Below are 17,400 nucleotides of genomic sequence, written 5' to 3' on the forward strand. Positions count from 1 at the left end.
TTCCCCCAGGAAGGAAGGGGAGTACGTCATGCCGTTGGTTTCCCTGGCCTGAGTCGGGCAATGGAGGAGTGCGACAAGGAGAAGGGCAGAGCTGGGCCGTGAGGACACACGCCCGGCCCTGAATCGGGCTAATCAGCCAGGAGGGGGGTAAAGATGAGCCAGAGGCACCAGTTCAGGAGAGAGAGAAGACACATGCGGCCACTATGTGTGTGTCCATGTGTTTACGTTGATTTAAGTTAATTTATGACATTAAAACTTACGTTGACTGTTCAGTCGGTTCCCGCCTCCTCCTTGCCCACGTTACTCCGTTACAGCAGGTTCGTGGTGTAACTGTAGAGCGGTGGTGTGCGTACTTTCATAGAAAATCATTTCAAATGTTAGTTTGCCAGACGTGTCTGGTGTGTGACCCCCTTTAAGTTACCCTGCTGCTCACACTTTACCAAAGTTGTGTTAAAAAATATGTATGAGGAGACAAAGACTATTGTGCAACGAGTAGCCCTATTTATATCTGAAAAAAATGCAGATATAGATTAATAATTATTGGGAACATTTTCTGATTATCGATGCGTTAAAAAGGCCTAATATAATACATACATACATACATACAAACACCTATAAAATAGTCATTGTATACAGTCTTAATTCAAAATAACAAACATTTTGTGCATTAGAGCTTGAGCTGGGTTCTGGTTCTGTCTGTGCGCTAAGTGATAGAGTGCACAAGCAACATACTCTAATCTGTTGGATGTGCTTGGGTGCAGCTGGTGGAATACTCCTATACTGCCAGAAAAAGGTCTGTCAGATGGTTTTAGCATGTTGTGTACTGCACAACATCGCAAAAGCACAGGGAGATTCATTACATCTGTTAGCTCATCCATTCTGACGAATTAATGTTTTCCAACCTGACCCGGATGCAGAGTCAGCAGGGGAATACAGCAGATGCCAGGAGACAAAGTAATGGTAAAAATGCACAGAGTTTATTAAATAATCTTAGTTGCATTGCATGTTTCTCAATGCTCAGTCTGACTTCATCTGACCAGTACAAATTCAACAAGTGTTATTATACCAAGCAAAGGCAATGGAAATTACTGCTTCACAACATAGTCCTGTGATGTTGAAGACCTTGAAATGGAGACAATTCCCATATCTAACTTGGAGACAATACAGCATAACATAAGATTAAACAGAAATAATAATGCATAACAGAAGCATGAAACAATATAAGAAGGATAGTAAGAACATTTTTATAGAAACTGAATATAAAGCAATGAGTAAATATATAAAGAATTAAAGAAAAATATGAACAACAACAAAGATGTATATTTGCTTTCTTGAAGCTGCACACATTCAGGTTGCCTTTAAAACCTCAAATTAGATAATCATATTCATTATCATTAGAACAAGTTTAAGAACAAATTAATGTGCATACGCATCTGTTGCAGAACTTTTTCATTATACCTTTTCCTGTGCGTACAAGTACGCCAAATCCACACAACTATTAGTGAAAAAAAACCCACTGTCCTATCTATGAAATAGTAAGTAATAAACATGCCAGATGTAGTATTTCTTGCCTACTGTTTTATGAATACTGAGGACTGGGCCATCCTACTCATACTGCTTTTGGCATACTATATAGTAGGGATTAGGGATGTGCCAGCATTGTCGACTAATCGACTAGTTGTCCAACAACCAACAAGTCAGTTAGTGGGGTCGACTACAAACATTAATTTTTTTAGTGAAGGTGGTTTTAATAGAAGATGCATTTCTCAAATTAATTGAGACGCCACTTCTCAGAGAGCGTTTTTGCATGATTATAGCTTGCCGTGCTAAATAGTAAATAACACTCAGCCCAGTAAAATCCTCTGCAAGAAGTTTAGTTTCTTTAATGCTTTAGGTTTCATCTTTTTATGCACCACTGCTGTTACAGCCATCAAAGCGCTGCATCAACCAAACATTTCAAGACAATTGCCGGTTTTCCCCTATAGAGCCAGTGTGAGCTAGGGCTACCAACTGGCCAGCCGGGGCCAACAGCCTCAGTCCTCGAGCCGCAAGACCAAAATCTATTTGCGTTACCACTACTGGGCCAATTACTCCAACGTCACACACTCTGCCAATTTCGCATGCAAGAGGGGAGCTCAAGCTGAGGTATCATGTTATCTAGAATATCGAGTTTATACCAAATGTAAACAGCAACATAAGTTTGCGCTGACAACTCTCCGACTGTAACTGACATGGTGTCCCGAATGGTCTATCCATTAACAGCAGGACGATGTCCCAGCACATCTATGAAAGTTCACCGAACCATGGAAATTAATTTCTTTGGGCACCACTTTGTCCATTAGGCGTTTTAACGGATTTGTATAGTACCCCCATTTTTTTATTTCCCGAACCTCTACCATTTTGCACTGGATACACAACCTAGGAAGTACAACCTTGACATTGAACCCGCCTCAATCCCCGGTTGGCCTCGTTTAGCCCAAGGGTAATCGGTGGGCCAAAAGACATTGGCCCAGAGAAAGCCTCCGAGGCGGCACCATGAAGCTACAAAATACCTGGAGAGCTATCAGTTAGCATCCCAATTCATCTCTATGACTGTGCTCAGCTAGCACAGAGTTCCCAGAAAGCTAGCAAAATGGAGGCTGCCATCTTTGCTCATGGGCGCTCAGTTCCAGGATCGGGTGTCACGTGACTGATCACCCGTCAATGGGAATAGATAGGGAAAAATATAAATCAATTTCATGCTTTTTTAAGAGCCCTTCAAAAACAATCAGTCACCGGATGACGATGTGCTATAATATAATGAAATAATTTAAATGGTTCTTGGAAAAAAAAAATGTGTGCAGCAAGGATCGGCCTGAAGCACTCCGGTTAGGTTGAAGCGTGTCATTCTCTGCTCAGGAAGCACAAAAGCAGTTTCATGCCACTCTGTATTGGAGCGCTTCTTATTTCTTACTTTGATAGTTTTGTGCAATAAAATGTTAGTTATTTAGGCATATTAATTTCTTTAATATCCTCTAGTTACCAGGTTGAAGTGCTGTGCTTAGCATCCATATATCCCTCTCAAATGTGTCTGATCGGGGTCATGTGAACATAGAGCCAAATAATATTTTTTTTTTTTTTTGACCAGTCAATTATAAAAATTGGTAGTTTTGCACATCACCATCAGGGATGTAGGCATATTCTGACGCATGATTGAATATGCTGTTTCACCAGGGCTCCAGACTAAAAAAAATCATTAAGGAGCCATTGGTTCCTAAACTGAAACATTAAGGAGCCAAAAGGCTGTTTTTAGTTGCCAAATCACAGAACTGCTCGATTTAGATTGCTGTTCAGAAACGAGATATAAAGCAGAAGACAGCTGATAGCCCATTAATCTTATGTTTAATAAACAGTATACAGTACACTGTTGAGAAGATAAGTTTGCATGACCTAATTTATACAAATATAAGAGATATGATTTTTTTTTTATTTAGTACTGCTCTTCACAATCTACATTATATAATTATTTGTAAAGTATAGTATGCATATAGTAGTTTGTTGTCTTTTTGAGCATCAGTGAATGTTTTCACCTTGTGTAATAGTTGTGAACAAGTCACTCAATTGTCCTAAGTGTCAAAAGCTTGATCTCATATCTGTCTATCCTATATCTATAATATATATCTAGAGCCCGACCGATATGGGATTTTTGAGACCGATACCAATTTTAGAGAGGGAAAATTCACCGATTACCGATATGGTGGCCGATATATTTAATTTTTGAGCTGGAATGAAAACAGATCTTTTCTATGTGGATTTTTCAACGATTTTGCACCAATATGACTATGCAAAAGGTACTCAGAAGGCTGATTTCTTAAATATTTTTTATCAAAGAATATTTGACATTATTATTATACATTGTCAACAAATTCTAGAAATGAACACTGAGAAAATAAAGAATAAATATAAATACAATAAATAGCTAAATAAACATCAGTACTGTTTAGTATCAGTCAAATGCTGACTATATTAATACTGCTGAGTCAAGATAAGCAGCGGTGTTGCACCGTATTCTGATATACAAGTTCAGGGGAAACTTTCAACGGTGGAAAACCAGACTTTTAAATATTACATTTTATAAATGCAACGACTGGAATTGTTCAGTTGAAGGGGGTACCAAACTGTGAATCCTGAACAAAACAGTTTGGTGAATACAAGTTTACTCATTAGCTTCCACTCGGCTGACAATAGCCTAGTTTCCATCCACTTTTCGCGCTATTTTGTTATCGACAAAGTGAAAATCCGTAAAAAAAATTTGCGAAATTTGCCATCTTCTGCCTGTCTCCATTCAAATGGCCTTTTATCGATACAAATGTGTGCGTGATGACGTCATGCCTAAAGAAACACTTTGTCACATAAGTTTTGGTTATCGCAAAATAAATCTGCCCTTAAGCCGTTTCCATACAGAAATGTGTGTTTAGGCTAATTCGCCTCTCAGATGTCCCCATTTTTTTTCCTCTGAAGTTTTGGTAAAACGGGGAGAGTACTGAGACAATTTATTGAAATTAACCAGCTTACTATCATTTTAATTTCACAAATAAATGTAATCAGAAGACGAGGAATTGCAATCAAAAGGGAACAGTTGCCCTTCTGATAGGACTGTAATATTGGTCCTGATGTTGCGCCTATCGCAGGTTGCCACCGGTTCCGACCCGAAAGTGAATCGTCATGGCCCTGTTCAAGCTGGCAACCTGCACCAAGTAGTGGGGACATTTTCAGTCTTAGTACAAGGACCATCCATCGATGTGTATATGCTGTGCGCACAGCTATTAAAGAAAAACTGATTCGGTGTAATATCAGGATTTACATATGATACATTCCTGATATTCAATAGGCTATTTTAAACAATCATCTAATCTAAAGCATTGCCATCACAACCGCATTATGTCCCACATATTTGTCCAGCAACTTTTAACGACCAACTGAACTTGATTGTCATCTAAAATTAATTTTAGCGTCATAATGCAATTTACATTTTCTGAAGAAGATCAGCAAATGAGATCCGAGGTAAAGAGGGTTAGATTTAAAATATGTAAAAATTTTAAAAGGTTCAAAAGCTCGTTTGAAAGTAAACTCATTGGACAAATAGTTCTGATAGTTATGTTGGCTATGTTAGTGTTCCAAAAAAGCACACTGAAGCTTTTCATCTAGTGTTGTGTATTTATTTTTAATTTAAAACCTCTTTGTGCACAGAAATGATATGTTTTTTGTATTGTGGGCTAATTCCGTGACTGCCGTCTATTATTTTGAATGGTGTGTAAAAGCAACTTTAATAAATAAATGGATGTCTACCATGATTAAATTAACCACAAAGAGTTCATTTATTCTCCGTGCACTTGTTGATGTGCATGATACGAGATATTTGTGTTGGCACTCCTGGAAGTGCCACGTTTGCAGTGACCGGATCTTTATGCCGTTCAGATCAGTTCATAATCACGTACAATAAATTGGCTTTCAAGGATCCTATACCTTGTCGTCATGATTAACACAGGCTAACGATTGGGGTCAATTCTGTCATGTGACACTATATTTTAGCGTTAATGCCAATTTTCTCGACAAAAAGTGTTTCCAAACCAGTTTTTCGCGACATTTGATGTATCGACAGAGTTTATGCACTAGAGTTAAACGGAAAAATATGTCGACACGTGAAATTTTAGAGATAATTTGCATTTCCATCAGCTTTACTTTGATGCGCTAAAAATCTTCGCAAAAAATCCATGGATGGAAACGTAGTTACTGAAAGTAGCTATGTGATTAGCTAATTAGCTATAAGCTTGTTGTCACGGAGAGTAAAAGACAGATGATACCAATTCTAAAGCATTGTTTTCTGCATTTCTGCAAGTTTTTATATTGGCAAAATATATGACGATACCGATATATCGGTGAAAGGCTAATATTATATATATATATATATATATATATATATATATATATATATATATATATATATATATATATATATTGGGGGGGTAGTCTCGCAATATACAATTTAATGCAATATATACAAACCATACAATATATATGATTATAATATGCATAACTATATACTATTTATTAAAAACAGGCTTACATAAAAGAACAGGCTTTTGTGTTGATAAAGAATAATCTTTGATGACTAGAAAGTTCAAAAGAACAACATTTATCTGAAATAGAATCTTTTGTAACATTTTAAATATCTTTACGGTCACTTCTGATCAATTAAATGCATCCTTGCTGAATAAAAGTATTAATTTCTTTCATTTCTTTCCCAAAAATAAATAAATTCTTACTAACCCCAAACTTTTGAATGGTAGTGTATAATGTTACAAAAGATTTCTTCAGATAAATGTCATTCTTTTGAACTTTCTATTTATCAAAGAATCCTGAAAAAAAAAATTGTACACAACTGTTTTCAACATTGATGATAATCAGAAATGTTTCTTCAGCATCAAATCAGCATATCAGAATGATTACTGAAGGATCATGTGACACTGAAGACTGGAGTAATGATGCTGAACATTCAGCTTTACATCACAGGAATAAATTGCATTTTACTATTGTATTATTATTATTTTAAATTTTGATATTTCACAATATTACTGTTTTTACTGTATTTTGGATCAAATCAATGCAGGCTTGGTGAGCAGAAGAGACTTTTGAACTTTTGAACAGTAGTGTACATCCAACAGAATAATTCTAGCATTATTTACCAATGTAGTATTTACTACCCTAAAAACAACTGGATGGTTGATGTCCAGTGACACTTTGTGATAATAATGTTTGTTCCAAAAGACTTGTTTAAATGCATGAAACTAGTTTATTAGATATTAAAAATATAAATTGTGACAAGACAGGCTGTCAGTCTGTGTGATATTGTTGGTGGGGATTTTTCAACGATTTCAGTGCAGTTACATGTTACGTCAGTAGGTGGCGGCAAGGGACTGTTATGAGTGAGTCAGTCAGCAGACTATTCAACCATTTCAGTCAAAAAGTCTGCTTCATTCAGGAACAAACAATGCTATGGTTATCAATATGTCAGTCATTGCTATTTCAAGAGTGAATCCCGCATTTATATGTGGATGTAATTCCCGAAACTTTGCCGTTGGTCCTCCTCTTAGCAGCATGAAAATATGTTTTATACAAATTCTGAATGGATTATATATAGCATAGAAAGCGCACAACGAGCGCTCCCTTTATAATCACTAAAAAGCGGTCACTCATCTTCATCGCGATCTCTAGCTCCCCCGTAGAACCAGGCCTATTAATAATGAAAAATTAGTAAGCCTAAATGTTTCCAATTTATGCAAGGAATACAAAAGCCCCAACATGGAGAGGATTGATATAGTAGAAAGATATAGAGAGAAAATTACCCCTCAAAAAAGTCAGTAAGAAGCTTTCTCTTCCCGACTGCGAGTGGAGGTTTATCATTCTCCATTTTTTAGCTAAAGTTAGCTTCACCGGAGCGGCGCCAAGCAAGCAGTCATGTCAACAATGTCATGCACTTAGCGGTCTTTAGATGTGGGGTGGGGCATTTACATTTTAAAGAGACATGACAACTTGCCTATAAACAAACTTAATATAAATTATTGTAAATAATTAATTCACGAAATTTACCGTATCCACTGAATGAATTTAATCAGATTTGTCATTATTATTTTTACTAAAATATAAGTATCCTAATGCCTTATGGGGGGTCCCAGATCCCCCAAGCCCCCCTCAATTCAAGCACTGATATTAACATTTCAAAGTTTCAATATCTTTCTAGCATCAATTTAAAGGGATAGTTCACCCAAAAATGAAACATCTCTCAATGTGTACTCACCCCCATGCCATCCTAGATGTGTATGACTTATTTTCTTCTAAAGAACACAAACAAATATGTTTAGAAGAATATCTCAACTCTGTAGGTCCATACAATTCAAGTGAAAGGTGATCAGGCCTTTGAAGCTCCAAAAAGGAGATAGTCAACATAAAAGTAATCCATATGACTCCAGTGGTTTAGTCAATGTCTTCTTAAGTGATCTAGTTGGTTTTGGGAGATAACAGACCAAAATGTAACTCCTTTTTCACTGTATGTTATGACAGCAGTCTCCATGGTGATTATTATTTCAAGCTCGATTACACTTCCTATAGCGCCATCTAGCGCTCTGCGCATGCGTTAAGCACTAGGAAGTGTAATCGACCTTGATCATGATTGTGCCTATAGACTGCAATGACAAGATGTAAAGTAAAAACGTAGTTACATTTTGGTCTGGTCTCACCCCAAACCTACTGGATCACTTCAGAAGACATTGATTAAACAACTGGAGTATTATAGATGTTGAAGAAAGAAAGTCATACACATTTTAGATGGCATGAGGGTGAGAAAATGAGGGAATTTTAATTTTTTGGTGAACTAACTAACAATTTAAGTCAACTATTTGAACTTACCGTCAGTTTCTGAGCTCTTACCTTGAGAGGCTCGTTATTGTGAGATGAATCTTCGAAAATGACGCATTCTGTGACCTCAAACAAACGGAAGGACTGCTCACACATTGGACATTCTCGAGGAAGAAAGAAACAAAAGCCTCAATATACATTAAAAATACAATAAATTGGCTTTATTGGGATTTATTATTCTAATATGCTTCTTACAGTTTTTATGGCAATATATTTGTCACACCCATTTTGCAAGTGAGTGAATAGATAGTGAAAAAGCAAACAGATTGAGCAGCTCCACAGTCTTATTTCTCAAAGGCACACCTTCACATCAAAATATATTAGAAAAATGAAACCATACTGCAAAGACATAGAGCTATCTAAATGTTTGCTACTCATGTCGCCGTTTATCGTCCGTTGATGTATTTAAAGAAACACTGCAAGTAATCGAAGCGACTAAAATGCTCAAATTGTTATCGACCAAACTGTCAGTAATGCAAACAAGTTCTCACCGTGTGTGCATTCATCGGTGTAGGTCTTTGTAATGCAAGCTTGACAAACTGTATGCAGACAGGGCAGAAGTTTTGGGTCTGAAGAAGAGTTCAGGCGTGTTTTACAAACAGCGCAGGCTCCGCAAACACTTTTTGGTAAATCCGGATGAGGCGACGCTGGACGCCCAGCTTGGTCAGGGGTAAACATTTGTTTCTTGAAAATACGTGTAATAGCACACGAAATATTTCTTATTTGGGACAATTCAGAGTAAACTAGCCGCGTTTCGCTTATATAGAGTTAATCTAACGGTGAGCCGTTGGTATTTTCTGTTCCTCTGGGCGGGACATCCTGGAATATTCATTAGCTTCCTCTATCGGGGGCGTATCCTTTTCTACACATCCAGTGACGCAGAAGGTTGATAGGCCTATCACTGGAATATGTAAGTGGCAGCTCTTCAAGTCACAAAATTTGTTATGGATTATTTCTGAAATCTATTTCATTTAAGTCGGAAGTCAAAACTACAACTTTTTTATGTTATGACATTTTTTATGTCTCCCTTTTATTTAACACACCTGATTCAACTCATCATTATGTTAGTAGTGACTCCATGATCTGAATTGGGTGCGTTAAATAAGGGACTGGACTGGAATAGAGAACCACTGGACGTGTTGATCATTAGTCTGTGCGTTTTGTGTGGTCTTTGTTATAGCTATTTATTTCCGCAGGTACCGCTGGGATAACGCAGAAAACAAAGCAAATAATCTAAATGAAAACTAAAAGTGCAGAGGAGATAAGCACATGCATCATTAAAATGTTTTACAAACTCCCTTTCGGCTCTTGATGCGTGAAGAAACCATCAGACACAAATACATGACTTGACTAAGTTCTATTAAAAGGAATGAGACATATTAATCAAAGTAACTTAGTAATTTGGAATCAAAGTATAAACGTTTAAATTTGGAAGTTCCCTTTCAAGTCGGTCACTTCAACAACGGATCTCTGAAGCTCTTTAGAATAATGCCAGTTTTAATTGGCAGATAACGCTTCGTGCTCCACCCCCTTCGCACGCGTATATAAAGCGGAGCACAGCGCTTATTCTGATCACAATTTTCTCCTTCAGGATAGTAATGTCATCTGATACTAGGCTTACTCTGGATGCCCATCTTCAATTCATTGTCAGATTTGCACACCTTCACAGGGGGTGGATCGTTTTTCTGCTCCCTTTGGGGTTTCGACAAACATCCTTCTTCGTCGACAGCACAGTTATTTATTTCTTCTCCTGTGTGTCAGCAGATGGACGGACAAATGTTTCCTATCGTGGAGTGGTTTATCCCCTTGTCTGATGGGCAAGAGCTCTGCGTTTTCTGCCTGGGCCGAGCTCAGAACCAAATACAATTAATTATATATGTGTTAGGAATTTTCAGGATTGGCCCCTAAGTATCAAGTCAGGTCTGCAGTCACTGTCTCGATCCGGATCCTCGCGAGGGGAGAAATGAATGACACAGACACTTAAGTATGCATCAGAGATTTCTCGTACTTTATTGTTCAGCACAGCATTATATACCTTTGTAAGAACAGGAAAAGCAGTACACTAACTAAATTATCCAATGAGATCAGTCATTACCTTATTTGAAATGACATATGTACAGATTCTGCATTAATTATGTAAATTATACCAAATGTTCTAGAATACAGGAGTGATGTTCAACTTTTGACCTCAGACACTCGGAAGAGTAAAACAGGGAACCCTTTACACATGATTTCCGTTACTGACACACACACACACACACACTATGAAAATAGGAACTGAGTACTGTGAAATGTCAGCTTGCTTAAATATATTTACTGAGAAGTCAACTAATAGCTAAAAGGTCAACTTTCTCACAATGTGGTTAGAAAATTATATTTGACTGTCACTGGTGTTTTATTTTCTGCAATTACTTGTAAATCCAAGTATATCATTTTTTTTTTTTTTTTTTTCTGAGATCAGTGAAAATGTGGAGGAAATACTGGTGCCTCTCCAAAGATATACCAAATCATTCAGGACAATATGGCTCAAATTCAAAGGAAAAAAGTGTGAGAGAGAGAGAACTTGAATGAGGAATAACTAGTGCCATAAAGAGAGAGAGAACTTGAATGAGGAATAATTAGTGCCATAGAGAGAGAGAACGTGAATGAGGAATAACTAGTGCCAGAGAGAGAGAGAGAGAGAGAGAGAACTTGAATGAGGAATAACTAGTGCCAGAGAGAGAGAGAGAGAGAGAGAGAGAACTTGAATGAGGAATAACTAGTGCCAGAGAGAGAGAGAGAGAGAGAGAGAACTTGAATGAGGAATAACTAGTGCCAGAGAGAGAGAGAGAGAGAGAGAGAGAACTTGAATGAGGAATAACTAGTGCCAGAGAGAGAGAGAGAGAGAACTTGAATGAGGAATAACTAGTGCCATAGAGAGAGAGAGAGAGAGAGAGAGAGAACTTGAATGAGGAATAACTAGTGCCATAGAGAGAGAGAGAGAGAGAAAGAGAGAGAGAGAGATAATTTTTTTGAATTTTAACACTCCTTCATTAAAACATTTGTAATTTTTTTTAAAACAATCACATTATGACAACAGAAACAAAAGATAGCCTTCCTCCTCCAGCGGAGATATCTTGTTGGCCTCAGAAACTTGTCTAAGGACCGAAGGTAAAAAAGAATACATTTCATTAAGTACCATCTTCATGAACCTGACAGACTTAATGCCCGTCAGGCAACACATCTCCTCAGGACTTTTCCAGGTTTCACCAGCTCTCAGATCTGATATTTTGGTACAACAAGCTTTTGCCATTATAGTCCTTAAACTCTTAAGGTTTAACGGTTCTATCAGGGGATTACTGAAAAGTGGTTAACATTTTATCCAGTCTCCAAGATTTGCAAAATCTCTCTCCAATTTAAAAGTGAATCTCCATGCTTTTAAAACTGACTGATAGAAAAACGAAGTGCCACTCAAATCCAAGTCTGTCAGCCTTATTAAAAACAACTGCATGTCATATTTAAAAATGTCCACTTTTTGCAGCAAAGCGCAGGCTGGATCAAAACAATTTGATCCTCTAGAATATAGAAGTCTCTGTGCAGCTTGAAGTCTGAAGGTCATGAGTCGGCTTTGTACATCTATTAATCCGTGCCCACCTGCATGAACGGGCAAAAAAAGCACAGCCGCCTTCATCCAATGACATCCAGACCAAAAAAAAAATCAATTAGTCTCTTTTGTATCTCGTGAACAACATCCTCTGGTGGATTAAGCACAGTCATTTTATGCCAGAGCATGGAAGCAACTAGATTATTGGCAACCAAAACCCTTCCCCTATATGATAGCTGAGGTAGCACCCAGTTCCATCTAGACAACTTGGCACATACCTTTTCCACCATACCCTTTCCTAAATGGACACCAAGAATTTTTAGCCCTTCACTACCCCATTCAACTCCACCTGGAAGTACAGGAAGATTTCTCTCTTGCCAGCTCACTATAATAAAACCTTCACTTTTTTCCCAGTTGACTTTTGCAGATGAGGCCTTTTCATAGATTTTTAAAATTTCTTTTAACACTCTTACATCATTATCATTTTTTATAAAAACAGTTATATCATCAGCATATACAGATACATTAACAGGTCTGTTTTCAAACCCTTTAATTAAAAAACCTTGCAATTTCTTCCTTAACTGACAAAGCAAGGGTTCGATTGCCAGAAAATATAGTTGCCCTGATAAAGGACAACCTTGTCTAATGCCCCTATGTATTAAAACTGGCCGACTAAGCCCACCTCCTACCTTTAACATGGCCGATGCCCCAGCATATAAAAGTTTTATCCCTGATATGAATTTTTTTTCCAATTCCAAAAGCTTAAAGAGTACTGAACAAATAAAAATGATCAACTCTATCAAAAGCCTTTTCTTGGTCAATAGAAAGTATACCCAAATCTTGATTATCCATACATGCTAAATCAATTACATCTCTTAATAAACAAAGATTGTCCATTATAGTTCTGTTGGGTACACAGTAGGTCTGGCTTTTATGTACCATATACCCAAGGTATTGCTTTAGTCTATTTGAAAAACACTTTGCAAGAATCTTATAGTCTGTGCATAATAAAGCAACTGGTCTCCAGTTTTTTAAAAGACCAAGGTCACCCTTCTTGGGCAGTAAAGACAATATAGCTCTTTTACAACTTGTTGGTAATTCCTTCTTTTCAAAAGAAACTTTAAAAACCTCTAACATGTCTTCTTTAAATAAGTCCCAGACATTTTTATAAAATTCTGCAGGAAGTCCATCAATACCAGGGGCCCAACCAACAGAAAGTTGTTGAACTGCTTTTGACAATTCCTGTATTTGTATCTCAGAGTCCAATTTCTTTTGCTGCTCAGCACTCAATTTAGGAAATTCCTTAAGTAAAAAGTCCATACTAGGACCATCACACTCTTGTGCTCCAAACAGTTCATTATAAAAGTCCACATCTCTTTTGGATCAGACGTCAAAGTTCCATTAGTTCGTTTCAGATGTAGCATCTGTTTTCTCTCCGATTCTTTTCTTTCTAGACTAAAAAAGAAAGAACTAGGAGCGTCCATGTCCTGCAACGAGGAAAAATGGGCTCCTTTTGCATGTTTATGAAGAGGAGAACCTAAAGCATTCTTTTTTTTCTTCAACATTCCCACATCTGCTAAATTATTGTCACTTACACACATTTCAAGCTGTTCAATGTCTCTTTCAAGTTCTCTAATAGTTTTTTTAAACAAACTATTATTGTGAGCAGTATAATTTTGACAGAACATTCTTATTTGGGTTTTCCCCACCTCCCACCATTGTACAGTGCATCCAGAAAGTATTCACAGTGCTTCACTTTTTCCACATTTTGTTATGTTACAGCCTTATTCCAAAATGGATTAAATTCATTATTTTCCTCAAAATTCTACAAACAATACCTCATAATGACAATGTGAAAGAAGTTTGTTTGAAATCTTTGCAAATTTATTAAAAATAAAAAATGGAAAAAAAAAATCACATGTACATAAGCCTTTGCTCAATACTTTGTTGAAGCACCTTTGGCACCAATTACAGCCTCAAGTCTTTTTGAGTATGATGCTACAAGCTTGGCACACCTATTTTTGGGCAGATTCTCCCATTCTTCTTTGCAGGACCTCTCAAGCTCCATCAGGTTGGATGGGGAGCGTCAGTGCACAGCCATTTTCAGATCTCTCCAGAGATGTTCAATCGGGTTTAAGTCTGGGCTCTGGCTGGGCCACTCAAGGACATTCACAGAGTTGTCCCGTAGCCACTCCTTTGTTATCTTGGCTGTATGCTTAGGGTCGTTGTCCTGTTGGAAGATGAACCTTCACCCCAGTCTGAGGTCCAGAGTGCTCTGGAGCAGGTTTTCATCAAGGATGTCTCTGTACATTGCTGCATTCATCTTTCCCTCGATCCTGACTAGTCTCCCAGTTCCTGCCGCTGAAAAACATCCCCACAGCATGATGCTGCCACCACCATGCTTCACTGTAGGGATGGTATTGGCCAGGTGATGAGCGGTGCCTGGTTTCCTCCAGACATGACGCTTGCCATTCAGGCCAAAGAGTTCAATCTTTGTTTCTCATGGTCTGAGAGTCCTTCAGGTGCCTTTTGGCAAACTCCAGGCAGGCTGTCATGTGCCTTTTACTGAGGAGTGGCTTCCGTCTGGCCACTCTACCATACAGGCCTGATTGGTGGAGTGCTGCAGAGACGGTTGTTCTTCTGGAAGTTTCTCCTCTCTCCACAGAGAAATGCTGGAGCTCTGTCAGAGTGACCATCGGGTTCTTGGTCACCTCCCTGACTAAGGCCCTTCTCCCCCGATCGCTCAGTTTGGCCAGGTGGCCAGCTTTAAGAAGAGTCCTGGTGGTTTTAAACTTCTTCCATTTACGGATGATGGAGGCCACTGTGCTCATTGGGACCTTCAATGCTGCAGAAATTTTTCTGTACCCTTCCCCAGATCTGTGCCTCGATACAATCCTGTTTCGGAGGTCTACAGACAATTCCTTGGACTTCATGGCTTGGTTTGTGCTCTGACATGCACTGTTAACTATGGGACCTTATATAGACAGGTGTGTGCCTTTCCAAATCATGTCCAATCAACTGAATTTACCACAGGTGAACTCCAATCAAGTTGTAGAAACATCTCAAGGATGATCAGTGGAAAGAGGATGCACCTGTGCTCAATTTTGAGTGTCATGGCAAAGGCTGTGAATACTTATGTACATGTGATTTTTTTAGTTTTTTATTTTTCATAAATTTGCAAAGATTTCAAACAAACGTCTTTCACGTTGTCATTATGGGGTATTGTTTGTAGAATTTTGAGGAAAATAATGAATTTAATCCATTTTGGAATAAGGATGTAACATAACAAAATGTGGAAAAAGTAAAGCGCTGTGAATACTTTCCGGATGCACTGTACAATATCATCATATTCACTTTTCTGTTCTCTCCATTCATGCCACAATAAACAAACTTTTCACAAAAAACTACATCATGCAATAATTTAACATTAAAATGCCAATAAAAACTAGAGCATTGTGATTTTTTCAAACTTATTTCAAATAAACACAAATGATGATCAGAAAAACCATTCGGAGAAATAACAGATTTTAAAACTCTATTATTCCTATTCCTACTAATAGGACCATTCAGTGACGGTGGAGGAGGGAAATTGTCCTCATAGTCTGTCAAAACTGCCCTGGCGTGGGTGTGTTTGTGCCACAGCTGGGCACGCAAGGGCGGGGGGCCTGCCTCTGGGGTGCCATGGGTGCCATAAAGGTGCGGTGTCTGGCGTTCATGATAACGACGGCCGTGAACACCGGATGTGTGATCCAGGGAATGAGGAAACTGCTCTTTTCTTGACAATGTGGGCGAAATCAAAAGAAAAGGAAATAAAAGATTCTCCTCCTGGCCCTCCACCGGGGGATGGAGTGGTCTGTTTACCATCTCCAATGCAGCGGGTCTCCACGTCCCTGGGTTTCAGGGGCGCTTCGAAACCTTCCTCGGGTTCTTCGCGGCAGGCCGTGAGATGGGGGGTGTCCGCTTCCTGCGGGTGACTCCACGCCGGGGACGCCCTTGGCGACAAGCAGACAGGGTGCGGGATCTTGATCTGTGCCAGGGCAGGATGTGCTGAATAGCCTCCGTCTGCTTCTTAACTGCCGAGAACTGCTGGGGAAAGTCCTCGACGGTGTCGCCGAATAGGCCAACCTGGGAGATGGGGACATCAAGGAACCGTACTTTGTCAGCCTCCCTCATCTCGACCAGGTTGAGCCAAAGGTGGCGTTCCTGGACCACGAGGGTGGACATCGCCTGCCCGAGAGTCTGCGCTGTGACCTTTGTCGCCCAGAGAGTGAGATCAGTCACCGAACGCAGCTCCTGCATCAATCCCGGGTCAGAACTACCTTCGTGCAGTTCTTTTAGCGCCTTGGCTTGGTGCACTTGCAGGAGAGCCATGGCGTGCAGGGTGGAGGCTGCCTGTCCAGCGGCACCATAGGCCTTAGCCGCCAGAAACGACATAAACCTACAGGCCCTGGACGGGAGCCTCGGGCGTTTCCGCCAGGTGGCGGCGATTTGCGAGCACAGGTGCACCACAATTGCCTTATCCAACAGGGGAATCGCCATGTACCCCCTGGCAGACCCACCATCGAGGGTTGTGAGAGCGGAGGAGCTGAGAGACCAGGTCCGGGCAGTGAGAGGTGCCTGCCACGACCTCATAAGCTCCTCATGCACCTATGGGAAGAAAGGGACCGGGGAGGGAGGGGAGGGTTCCACTCCAGCCCGACACTCGCAGCCGTTCGGGCAAGCATGGCCGCCAGCTCCGTATCGGCCTGCGACTGGACGACCGCACCCGAAGGTGGGAGCCCAGCAGAGTCCTCAGCGTCAGACTGGACAAGCCCGCTCTCCGATGCTGCGATCGACAGCTCATCCTCTTCGCGAGACCCGAACTCGACCGGGGCAAACGAGCATGCTAGGGAATGGGAGGTCTGTGAGGGGTTACCCGGCGGAGCGGCTCCCATTGGGATCCCCAAATCGCCTCCAGTGCTAACCGACATGGCTTCATACCCGTAGGTAGAAGGACCGAGGTGGGGAGCCACTGGGGTGGCTTTCCCTCTGACAAAAGAAAGCTGCGACCGTAACGTTGCCATGGTCATGTTCTTGCAGTGAGAACATGACCTGTCCACGAACGCTGTCTCTGCGTGGGCAGTGCCCAAGCACGTAAGACAGCGATCGTGGCCGTCGGAAGCAGAGAGGTAACGACTGCAACCAGGAATTAAACACAAACGTAAAGGCATCTTTAAAAAGACGCTCTCTGTGAGTGCCACTCTGTGAGTTTTAGAGGGGAAAATATACTCTTTCCGCTGTAATGCGCCGTAAATCCAACAGCTTTCGAGGTGAATGGATCGGCAAAGTAATTCAGCTCACTGAATACAATCGCTCAGCTCCAA

At 39.9% G+C, this 17,400-nt stretch overlaps 1 protein-coding gene across 5 annotated transcripts in view; it reads right to left on the reverse strand.

Moving 5' to 3' along the window:
- trim33l (tripartite motif containing 33, like) overlaps nt 1-9,285 on the reverse strand; it is a 50,118-nt gene extending 40,833 nt beyond the window's left edge. For 2 of the 5 annotated variants that reach the window (XM_051720283.1, XM_051720288.1), the window contains exons 1-2: nt 8,946-9,285; nt 8,446-8,558 (exon numbers count right to left, since the gene is read on the reverse strand). In XM_051720283.1, the coding sequence (XP_051576243.1) occupies nt 8,446-8,558; nt 8,946-9,132 (300 nt within the window). In that variant the 5' untranslated portion in view covers nt 9,133-9,285. Of the gene's footprint in view, nt 1-260; nt 5,818-7,837; nt 7,849-8,445; nt 8,559-8,945 lie in introns of those variants that run through there. The other 3 variants (XM_051720285.1, XM_051720286.1, XM_051720287.1) reach the window with 3 other exon arrangements.
- Nucleotides 9,286-17,400: the final 8,115 nt, after the last annotated feature.

Source organism: Myxocyprinus asiaticus, chromosome 16, assembly GCF_019703515.2.
Source record: "Myxocyprinus asiaticus isolate MX2 ecotype Aquarium Trade chromosome 16, UBuf_Myxa_2, whole genome shotgun sequence".
Taxonomy (NCBI): domain Eukaryota; kingdom Metazoa; phylum Chordata; class Actinopteri; order Cypriniformes; family Catostomidae; genus Myxocyprinus; species Myxocyprinus asiaticus.